Source organism: Pseudochaenichthys georgianus, chromosome 4 (assembly GCF_902827115.2).
Source record: "Pseudochaenichthys georgianus chromosome 4, fPseGeo1.2, whole genome shotgun sequence".
In the NCBI taxonomy this organism is placed as follows: Eukaryota; Metazoa; Chordata; class Actinopteri; order Perciformes; family Channichthyidae; genus Pseudochaenichthys; species Pseudochaenichthys georgianus.
The window spans coordinates 4,612,708-4,624,829 of record NC_047506.1 but is presented as its reverse complement, the minus strand read 5'-3'; the positions used below and the strand labels follow the sequence as shown (position 1 = coordinate 4,624,829).

At 42.2% G+C, this 12,122-nt stretch overlaps 1 protein-coding gene across 2 annotated transcripts in view; it reads left to right on the top strand.

Moving 5' to 3' along the window:
- The window catches only part of cpamd8 (C3 and PZP like alpha-2-macroglobulin domain containing 8), a 57,727-nt gene that overhangs the window by 24,275 nt on the left and 21,330 nt on the right, over window positions 1–12,122 (top strand). For both annotated transcript variants that reach the window (XM_034080936.2, XM_034080937.2), the window contains exons 26-33: window positions 7–163; window positions 428–604; window positions 1,301–1,382; window positions 6,297–6,453; window positions 6,540–6,614; window positions 9,088–9,253; window positions 10,298–10,384; window positions 11,586–11,722. In XM_034080936.2, the coding sequence (XP_033936827.1) occupies window positions 7–163; window positions 428–604; window positions 1,301–1,382; window positions 6,297–6,453; window positions 6,540–6,614; window positions 9,088–9,253; window positions 10,298–10,384; window positions 11,586–11,722 (1,038 nt within the window). The remainder of the gene's footprint in view (window positions 1–6; window positions 164–427; window positions 605–1,300; window positions 1,383–6,296; window positions 6,454–6,539; window positions 6,615–9,087; window positions 9,254–10,297; window positions 10,385–11,585; window positions 11,723–12,122) is intronic.

The following is a 12,122-nucleotide window of genomic DNA, read 5'->3' as shown; positions in this document are numbered from 1 at the left end:
GTCCAGGTTCGTCACATTGGCTTCTCAACAGGCTGGGGGTCAGTCGGGGAGTTTAAGATCTGGAGGAAGGAAGACTCTGATGAGAACCACAATGAGGCCTTCACTCTGGGGGTCCCACACAACATGGTGCCCGGATCTGAGAAGGCCACAGCGTTTATGATTGGTAAACTTTTTTAATTGCATTACAATACATGGAGTACTACTAAATGCCTCCAGGAGAAATAAAGGGTCAAAGGTTCAAAGGTTTTAATGTCATATACACAGCTACAGTGTAAGCATCTTGCCCAACGAACCTTGATTGGTAGACACTAAATTCAACCCTGAGCCTTGTATTACCTTCATTATAATGCATCCTTTTAAAGCCTTTGCTCATATCAGTAAAGCTTACATGCGTTTTATGTATTGTTTCTGTGTGCACCTGCACCAGGGGACGTGATGGGGCCGACTCTTAACAACCTGGACAAGCTGCTGCGGCTGCCCTTCGGCTGTGGGGAGCAGAACATGATCCACTTTGCCCCCAACGTCTTTGTTCTGAAGTACCTGCGGAAAACCCGGCAGCTCACCGCTGATGTTGAGAACGAAGCCACTGACTACCTGCTCCAAGGTACAGAAACCAAACCTACTTCTGATTTTCATAACACATTGCACCCTTAGAATAAACTATGAATGCAAATGTACCGCAGTGGATTAAAGATGAGCTCCTCACTAAGATTTAAAAAGTTGTCTTTTAGTCTTTTTTTTACTTCTTGTTCTATGACTTGTTTGTGAAGTAAAGATATGGGTTAAGTTTTTGTTCATTAACATTTCTCAAACACATTCCTCGAATCCTGCTGACCTACTTCCAATTAGTTCATTTAGCCCTCCGAGTGTAGCAGGAATCCCATCAAGTCCAATCCCCTCTGGGCTGACTCTGACCAAGTGACTTAATGCTGAGCGAAAGCAATGTTCTCTCATTTGTTGGAAAGTCGTTTTTTTCTGGAAACAACTGAAACAAAGTTTTGCTTGGATAATGAACTGTGTTTGTGTAACCAAGGAGCCTTGGCAACATTTACTCCACTTCCTCTACTTTCTTCACTTACCCTTGCGAGACTTACTCGACGACTCTAACTTGACCTTTTCTAGCACGCAACATCAGAGAAGCTGTTCACAGTTGCAGTGGTAAGAGACGGTAAAACTAAGCATCTGCAGTCATGGAAATGTTCAGTTGGAGCTTGTCTTCATTTATCTTCGGAATTTCTCCCTTATTTTGAGGAACTATTCTTGCTCTCCCAGCAACTCTCTATTGCTCTTTCTCCTCCAGGCTACCAGAGACAACTGACCTACAAGCGGCAGGATGGATCCTACAGCGCCTTCGGAGAGAGGGATTCCTCCGGCAGTATGTGGTAAGTCATTCTGAGGTGTAGCTGTGGAAGTTTACACTGCTCATACCAGCCAAGCTATGCTTAACTGTACCCACATTCTTCAGCTTTAACTGGGACATAGGTTGCCGGCCAAAGTAATGAAGTTTTTATCAGCGTCTCGGTACGCTGAGCTCAGATTTATCTATTCCTGTTGATGTGTTTAAATCTCTGGTGAGTTTTTCCTCACAGTGTTTATTTCAGGTTTACACTCCCCGTGGGCTGGCTGGCAGGCAGAACCATCTCAGGATATTTATAAAAGTGAAATCAATGCTCTCAATGGGGAGCTCCACTGCTGGTATTTGGAAGCCCACGCACAATGTGCATACCTCAGGTTGATTTATGAGCTGAGGTGGGTATTATGATATTTAATAGAGCTAGCACTGTGAAACAGCAGGTTGCATAAACGGCAGAGAATCATAAACAAACAGCATAATTGGATCCCTGAGGTAGGCAAAGCTGTCGAGATGTATCTGCAGTTAATCAGGGTTCATATCCGTTGCACTGTGGCCCCGTGCTGCTTTGGCCCCTCAGACGAGCTCTTAATGCCACTATTGGAGACACTGTTACAAGTTGTCTGGAGCCACTTCCCCAAAATGGCGCTTTACCTTTTTTTGACATTGCCTATAGCAAGCCTCTTAATGACCCACCACCTGTGTGTAATTGGTAACATTAAACTGCTATGGAAAGCTGTGTCTTCCTGTGATGACTGTGAGAGGATATGAGGATGTAACGAGCTGCGGTTTGGAGTTTTCCTTGGCACCTCAGGCAACAAGTGTGGGCACAGCTCAGAGGGTGAACCTTCTGTAAACCTGCATCAGACACTTTATGAATCCATCAACAACATGTTTGCATCCAAAACAAGCCCGGCTTTTAGTTTTTAGTTCCAGAGTTCACGGGTAGAGCAGTGCATTTACGGCCTGCTTAAAAGCACCCGTAATGCAGTGTTAATGTATTCCAGCTTGTAAAAATGCATCTGAGTGGAAATTGACAGGATCTAATGAAAAGATGGAACTTAATGACAAGGGCTGGCAGTAATGTGTTGGCACTGCCCATCTCCGGTGCCAAGGCTGTTAACACTGCACACAGAGGGCTGAGAGTTCACCGCTTCAGGGATCAGGGCGACACTAACAAGGAGACATGGGGCTGATGGAGGTTTTGAACCCCTGGCTCCTTTTTATGTTGAGCTCAATAAAAATGACTGCTGCTTTGCTAATACAGACCAATATTGTGGTTGGGTGTGGGTTTGTGCAAACATTGACAGTTTTTGTATTGCCAAACTTTTCCTCAACTACATTTATTTCCTAACCACTGATCCCAGCTGTAGGCCTTTGAACTAAACATAACCTTACTTTTAACTTTAACAAAGGAGACCAATAGAGGCGTTTCAGGCACGAGAGGGAACACGGGGATTTGAGCCTTTTCAGACCATTTACATGCACAAAAACCTTTATACAGTAAAGGGAAAACTCTTTGGGTTGTGTAATGTTCTTTCCATCTTTAAACTTAATCTCAATACAGACAACATCCCAGCCCCCTGCTGTCCTTTGTTATCCTCAACTCTCTCACAAACCTACAGTACTTAAACATATGTGTGATTTATACAGGAGACCCCAAAGTGTCCATATTTTCTATGTAAGCTAAGAGAGGAAGCCTGAGTTGCAGCATTACTAAATAAGTGTGTTTTACAAACGTGTCAAAGGTGGACTCCCTCCTTCTATAATTATTATATTATTTTTTCATTTTCTCTGACAGTCTCAGTGCTTGGCTGTACATGTTGAGACTGGCATGGCATTTGTGTCTGCCCAAAGACTGATCTGACAGTGTTAGTGGGGTTAGGGGGCTGAATACCAGAGATTGTGAGAACTGATATCTGCTGGTGTATTAACCTTCTGTAATATCTGTTTCCAGTCCTTTGCCAAAATGACAAGCCAATGTTTCTCTCTTTCCTATGATGTAGTTTGGCTTCATTGCATAGGTATCCAATGTGAAAATAAAGCCATCTATTGTCAATATGTACGATCAAAAAACAAAAGGGAATGTTGTCTTGTCACAGAGCTATCATCCACTGACAGCCTGCAAAAGTAATCCTTAGAAAACAATTATACAAATAGACCTATCCTTAAAATGGTTGATCATCCACGGGCAGACACTTGCTAACAGTTTACTTGTGTCCTTCAGCAGTAGCTCCTGATCCATCATTGCAGCTTCATTAGCCCCAAGGCAGCTCTTCCTAAAGGTGTGTTCAGATGAAACGTGAAGCAGATTTTTGCCTCCCATTAGTTGCGCAAAAATACTGCTGCGGGATTGTTTTCTGGAGTATTTAACAACTTGTGAATATTCACCCTTTATAGCCAATGTAAGCACCTCTTCCCTAAACCATACATGGATACCACATAGCTTGGTAGTTTAATAATACATTTCATCTATTAACGTGTCGTGATTTTGTCTGTAAGCGCACTGGTGGTCTTGACACACTTCAACCCTAACTCTAAGTTAAAATAAAAGACCTATGAATACTTTTAAAATGGACACACACAACACAACTTCTCAATGTATGAAAGCACAAAACACTTAAAGGTGGGGTAGGTAAGTTAAACCGGCTCGAGATCGCTAGAATTTGAAAATACACAACCGGAGAAAATCTGCCACTTCCTTATAGAGCCCCTCCTCCAACACACACGAACGTGCACATGACCAATGAGGGCACGAGATAAGTTTGTGCCCCGATGTAAGGCTGACAGGCAGGTAGGCCATCCAATCCGATTGGTCGTGCTTTTTACAGTATTACGGCTTCTACAGATGACATTTTTTTGTGGATTTTTTGTCAAAGCACTTAAGATATTCATTGCTATCGGGATGTTAAGAGCATTCCATGGAATATAACAAAAAGTGTATCTCGAGCCGGTTTCTGAAACTTACCTTTAAAGGTGGGGTATGTAATTTATTTCAGAAACACTTTTTGTTATATTCCATGGAATGCTCTTAACATCCTGATGGCAACGAATATATTAAATGCTTTGACAATACATTAAAAAATGTCATCTGTGGAAGCCATGGCGCTGTAAAAAGCACGACCAATCATCTGAGTCGGCCCGGCTAAAGTAACTGGATGGCCTACCTGCCTGTCAGCCTTCCATCTGTGCACACACTTATCTCGTGCCCTCATTGGTCATGTGCGCGTTCCTGTGTGTTGGAGGAGGGGCTCTGTGAGGAAGTCTGAAGGAAGGGGCAGATTTTTTTCGGCTGCGTACTTTCAAATTCTAGTGCACTCGAGCTGGTTTCTCCAAAATGACATACCGCACCTTTAAAGGAATAGAGTAGCAAATTCTCAAAAAGTCCTACTCGTAACATCCCTATTTTAAACTTGTAAACCTAGGCTCTATCATTTAACACACACAACCACAGTATAATGTCTTATGGTGAGATTTAGATCCACCCTTGAAGTATTGAGCTGGATAAGAGTAGCTCAGAGAGGGAAACTCAAAAACAGGAGGCCGTATAAGTAAGTGGGAGAATTGGGAGAGGGTAGGAAGTGATCTAGTGCTTCTTTCCTTCATTCTATTTACACTCTCCATTACCTTTCCCTGGGGCCTGACATGTAAAGCCAGTGACACAATATCACTTAACAAGATACAAATTCCTTAAGGCTTGCAGATGTATTCCTAGTTTTGTCTTTAGGGATGCATAACATCCAGTAAAAGAAGATTTAGTGTTTCTCTCTTTTTTCCTATACTCATCAATGCTCAGAAACTGAAACCTGTTTGTTTATTTCCCCATCTCCATTTCTTGTTTTTTCTTTCTTAAGCAGATTGCCTCATCCTATAAGTCGGTTGTTTTCAGGGGTGCTGTTAAGGAATGTCCCTCTGTCACTGAGGAGTTGTTGGGATCACTACCGGGAGGTCTGTTGTTTAAGGATGAGTGTGTGTTTATTAGCTCAGCCGTTGTCCCCTCAGGGCTGACCTTGGCCTTTTCTCCGTGGTTCCCCTGATCCTTCTCCACCATGGCCAACTAAAACCACGGCTCGTAAACTGCACCTCCAGGCCGGCCAGCTGCGCAACCTTCGTCCCTGGGATTTGTGTTTTGTATAAGAAAGCTTTTGGGACATATATGCAGATATATATTTCAGATTTCTCAAGAGCGCAGCTGCCGCATTCAAACTCAAAAGTACCCCTCCTTGCTGATTTATTGTTTCCATCTCCTCAGCTCCATCTATACATACTGTAGCAATCCTTTCTCTTTCTATCTTTGTTAAAAACATCCCTCCATCCACAGCCTTCTCCATCCTCCCCTGTTGACAGATTGAAAGAGTGTGACTGGTTGGAAGACTTCTCACACTGAAAAAGTGATTGCAGTCAGAACCGTGATCGTTTTTTGGGGGATTTGTCAGCAAACGTTTAAAGTATCTTAGATAACTCCTCTCTTATCCGCTACCCTTTACTTGTCTTCATCTATCTAACCCAGGGGTCTCAAACTCAAGGCCCGGGGGCCAAATCCGGCCCGCGACTTCATTTTCTGTGGCCCCGCAAGAGCTTGCAAAGAATATAATACGTTTATTATACGGTTACATGCTGCTTTACAGAAGCAGGTTGCCCATAAACTACATGTCCCACAATGCATCTTGTTTTGTGACATGCGCAATGAAGAGACTTGCAATTACTTGCCCTGGACTTCTGCTTTCAGACGTAGTTAATTACTAAGTTATTACCCTATCAGATAATAATCCAATTCAGAGGCAATAATGTAATATAATACATTATTTTATATATATATCTATTGTATATTATTTATATAGTTATAACCGGCCCTTTGAGTGCAAGCTTTATGCGAATGTGGCCCGCGATGAAATTGAATTTGACACCCCTGATCTAACCCTTCCACCTCTTCCTCCATCTCTAGGTTGACAGCATTTGTGCTAAAGTCCTTTGCTCAGTCTCGTGGTTTCATCTTCATCGACCCCGAGGAGCTACGTGCAGCCAAGTCCTGGCTCATCAAACATCAGCGAGATGATGGCTCCTTCCCCGCCATGGGACGCATCCTCAACAAAGACCTGCAGGTGAAATATTCTTCTGACTTCTGTGAGTTTTGGAGGTCTCTACAGTGTGAAATGAACTTTAAGCTAATGTGTGCTTTTGTCCACAGGGAGGGATCCATGGGAAAATCTCCCTCACAGCTTATGTGGTGGCAGCTCTCTTGGAGACAGGGATAAACACGGAGGTAAGCAATCCAACAAAACAGCAAGTCACTGCGGTCTGTGCTACTCCATCATGGCCACTGCTCTGTGATGAGCTAAACTGTGTTTAAAGAGAAGATACAATGCTCATTTTCAGGTTCACATTTGTATTTTGTGTCTGTGACACGGTTAAATGTTTTAATGTTGAAAAAGCACTTTATTTGTCTCATACTGCCTGTGCTGCAGCACGTCTTTTCACCCTCTGTCTGAAACCAGAGCCCAGTCTGCTCTGATTGGTTAGCTGGCCGGCTCTGTTGTGATTGGTCAACCGCTTAGAGATGTCCCGCCCCTTAGCCTTATCACGTACAATGTGTTATAGCGCTAGCCAATAGAAGCACTAGTGTTACAGAAGTAAACAAAGGAGTCCAATTGAGGCGTTTCGGCAGGGGGGGGGGGGGGGGTGTTGGAGAGAAACACAGGAATTGTGCCTTTTGCAGACCATTTACATGCAGAAAAACCTATATAAAACCCCAAATAGCAAAGAGAAAGATCAGTCTTTAGTGGAGCAGAAGTATACAGTGGCAGAAAATGGTAAGACTCAAATACCTTAAAAATAAACTTAAGTATGTAAGAAGAGTAAATATCCTAAGTTTACATTTCCACCACCGCTACAGCAGATGCAGTTATGTAAAAAATGAATTAATGATGTCAGTGGGTCAGAGGAGAAAGTGCTTAAATCATCTGTCCCACTTGAACCACTTTACATTTTGCAGCACATCCCACCAGCCTGCTGTGAACGTATGAGCGGTCGTGTGTGGACATATCGCTGCATTCCTGATAGTTGTGAAGACGGATGAGCTGGCATTCAGCCTGCTCATATTTGTTTTGCCCCAGTGCCTCTAATCTAATATCTACATTTCGGACTACATGAAAACATTTCACTGCTAACGTGCAGAGACAATTCAATCCGTGAAAGCCACTTCGATTGCATTCCTCCATGCCGCTGTTGTCCTACTTTTTATCTCTTTTGGATTTTTCTTTACTCTCTCACTAATAGTCATCCTCAGCAATTAAACTTCAGCATGTGCGCTGAAGACATGGGAAAAGAAAGAGTTACAACCTCGTGAAATCCTCCACAGCATGTATTGCGTACTCTGGCAATTTAAAAAGCCTTCAAAGCTCTCATTGTTTTCGTGCTCTCTTTGCCCTTTGTTCACATAGTTGACTCTTTTATTTTAGCGTTCCCTCTCCCTGGCTCCCATCCATCTGCCCCCCCCTCCTCTGCTATCTAAACCAAAGGGCTTCTTCTGAGAGTCTTTCCTTTTCCAACTGATAAAAAGTGAAAAGGTATCCTTCACATCAAAGCAGAACCTTCAGCCCCCCTCCAATTTCACTTAATTAAAAGATGACTGCTGCAATTACAGTGAGTGGCTCTGGAGGCCTATCATCTCAGGGATGAGAGGGGAGGTCACATCTGCATGAGATGAAAGTCAACTTTTTAATGGACAAAATTAATGTTTGTTCAGAAACTGCATCTGAGTAAAAGCAGTTGTGAGTTTGGACAGGGCAGCCTGTAAACATCTGAACACAGGTAGAGAAGATGTGTGTGTGTGTGTGTGTGTGTGTGTGTGTGTGTGTGTGTGTGTGTGTGTGTGTGTGTGTGTGTGTGTGTGTGTGTGTGTGTGTGTGTGTGTGTGTGTGTGTGTGTGTGTGTGTGTGTGTGTGTGTGTGTGTGTGTGTGTGTGTGTGTGTGTGTGTGTGTGTGTGTGTGTGTGTGTGTGTGTGTGTGTGTGTGTGTGTGTGTGTGGGAAATGGATTTAGTTTTTTCAGTTACATTAGCTGAGAGTCATTACTTTATTTCACTTGTGTCTTGCATTGCGCATTTATCCAGGTAGAAATCCCATTTGAGATCAACGATCTCTTTTACAAGGGAGACCTGCCGCACATTGGTTACACATGTAACACAAAACAGAAAAGGACACATACAACATAATGACAGGGGTACAATTTACAAACGTATTCACAAAGACAGGTACCAGGAGTATCAAATTCCTCAAGCTGTGCTTTAAAATGATGCAGGGGAACCAAAATGCTCATTTTTATATTTTTGTGTTCCAAGCTAGAGGAGCTGCGCACATAAAAGCTTTAGTGCCTAAAACAGTCCTAGCACTTGGCACATGTAATAAAAACACATCCTGGGATCTTAGGCAATAGCTACTTGCGACTCTCTGTGATATCAGTGAGCAGATGTAAGGTGGTAGTTTACCCAGCATGGCTTTAGTATCAAATGGTTCTTCATTTTGTTTAACCAACATTGGGAAACATATTCTTAAAGCAGCAATTAAAACACATTGTTTTGAAATATACAGATCTAAACGGCAGGTCATCACCAGCAGAGACTAATTGGACCTATTTCAGAAACAAAAAACTAAAAAAGTCCACCTTTGCACTGACTTTTAAAGTATTGACACCCTTGTGTTAATTTGTTTCTCCTATGTTCTCGCCGTTCTGGTCCAGGAGGAGAAGTTGGCAGTGGCCAAAGCCAAGGAGTTCCTGGAGAGCAACACGTACTCTGCAGACGACCCGTACACCACGGCGCTGTCTGCGTACGCCATGGCTCTGCTGCGCAGCGCCTACGCCCCGCTGGCCCTGCGCCGCCTCAACCACATGGCCATCACACAAGGTACTGCCTTACTCACACCTGGGAGACACACAGACACTACTGGGTCATTTAGTCGGAGTCACCTGCACTCAGAGATGGTAAAAGCACACACATCCTTTACTCAAGTAGAAGTACAGATACTTGTGTTTAAAAATACTAGAAGTGCTGACTAAACTTCTTTACTCAAGTAAAAGTAAAGAAGTTTGGGATTTGAAATTCACATAAGTAAAAAGTACCCATAGCTAGCAGCTGTTTTAAAGAGTACCTGACCTCCCTTTATATTAAGAGAGCAATAATGTCATTGTTAGCTAATGAATGCTGAACAACGGCAACATGAAAACGTTTCCATTGGTCCCTCTTCTTTAGAGAAGACCAGGAAATGATGGATACACGGATCGCGTTCAAATCAATAGGCACGCAATGACTCTAAAGAATAATGATCACGCCACCAACACACATTCAGACTAAAGGAACCAGCTGTTTGGAAAATGTAAGAAGTAGAAAGTTCAGGTATTTGTGTTAAAAATATAAGTCAAAGTAAAAAGTCGTCAGAAAAATAAGTAGTGGAGTAAAGTACTGATACCAGAACAAAATGGGAAAATATGTTATGCTTATGATAACCATAGACCTTATTTCAGGCATTTAACCAAAAACGAATTAAAGAAATGCACATCGAGTTGAAGGAACCTGATGTGCCGAAAAAATGCTGACTCATTTCTGAGTTTGAGGGCTCATTCCTTCACCTCTATATTCAACACAGAAGTGACTGTGAAAGATGCTGCTGTAGCGCTCAGCATTAGTTTAATCCATTCCCTCTGTTTCTTATCTCATCATCTGTTTCCTTCGGCCGTTTCCTTCTCTTCCTCATGACTACAGCTTTCTGCAAGTTTTGGCCGACTTGACAGAGTTTAGCGGAACAAGATGTTCTTTCCTAATCACATTTATTGTATTCCACAAGTACAATGAAGGCACAGGGCTTGATTTCATAGATGCTGAAAGATTGAGCCATTAGGATGTTGATACAATGAGTCACTAAGCTTTATCTCACCCCGTTTGTTTTTGTAGACGGACTTACCCACTGGAGTCTGACGGGCAGCACTATGACAGACGAGGACACCTTCATGGGCTTCAGTGATGGCCTTTCTCAGTCAGGTACTACTATTTAATGTAATATTATTTCATATATTTGGCATTATTACTGTATTACACTGTATATTTAGAGCAATGTTCTGGAAAACTGAAATCATCATGCATATTTTTACACATTTGATGTTGTTATACAGTGTGGTAAAGTGTGGACATTTTGACTTTGACTACTCTTTGTTTCTATAAATAAGTTTTAATTTCTTCTCCATTTTCTTTACATTTTTATTTTTATAATTTGTGGTACAATATGTATTTTTCTTTAAAGGGGACCTATCATGCAAAATGCACTTTGTGATGTCTTTTATACATAAATATGTGTCCCCGGTGTCGGGGAACTCACGCAGCGTCAGAAAATAAAACCCTCTCTCTTTTCCTCCGTACCCACATCTTTTAAAAAAAACGGGGGTACAACGAGCGGATACAGATTTCATCCGAACTGATGTCAAATCGGCGGCGGACCCACAGAAAGTTGCTATCAGAAACAATGCCTGACGTGTTTTGGATGTAATCTCGTCTTTGTTTACATTAGCAAGCCTCGCTAACACTCAGAGCTAACCTGTACTGGAGAGCACGTGTTTAAAAAGCAGGACATAAAAAAAGGAACTCACCTTGTGATAAACCTGCAAGAGAAAAAGCATTTGCTCTCCATACTGTTTCAGAAATAATCTTTGATGTGGTTTAGAACAGGATGGCATTTTATCACAGCAGAATTTAACTGTATCTCCGGTAGAATTCTGATCAGGCATTAGCTCCGCCTCCTCTTTTTTTTCTTTTTAAGCTAAGGACCCAAAATCCGCGTTTCTCTAACAGGGCTGCAAAAGAGGGGTATGCGCAGTATGAGGCATGGCTACAATGGGTGATCTGTTTGGTATTTGAAGCAAAAAACTTCACAGACATGTTTTGTATAGGTATGTTCCTACAATATATATTTCCAATATAGAATAATAGGTCCACTTTAACTTTAAATGTTGTTTTATTTTACAAAGGAACATCTGTTAAAGATCAAATTTCCCTCCAGGGCTAATAAAGTAATTTTTAGTCTGATTCTGCTACCTATCAGAAAAAATAGGATGAGATTGAATGGGACATTTATATTTGCTGTTCCTCTTTCTTTTACCCTCTTGGCCAACTTCAGAGATCTGAGACTGTCTCATTACCAACACTTTAATGTAGAATCTAGATAAAAATATAACCTGTTTGTTTTCAGTGGTGTCAGCGGAGGTGGAGATGACAGCCTACGGTCTCCTGACCTACACTCTGCTGGGGGACGTGGCGTCCGCCCTGCCTGTCGTCAAATGGCTCTCCCAGCAGAGGAACGCTTTGGGGGGCTTCTCCTCCACACAGGTAGCCCCTTTCCTCCTGCCTTTAGGTTCAGCCTCTTGTTGCATCATAGCATGATCTAATGCAGTTTGTTTTTAGGCACAGACAAATGTATCCTCATGTGTCATAGCTATTCATATTGTACACAGCACTGAAAATGATCTTACTAAAGATATTGCCAGAGATGCAAAAGTACACACATCCTTTACTCAAGTAGAAGTACAGATACTCGTGTTTAAAAATACTCTGGTAAAAGTAGAAGTTCTGACTAAACTTCTTTACTCAAGTAAAAGTAAAGAAGTATGGGCTTCAAAATGATCCTTATTAGAACAATAATGTCATTGTTAGCTAATGAATGTTTCCATGCTGAACAACGGCAACATGACAACGTTTCCATTGGTCCCTCTTCTTTAGAGAAGACCAG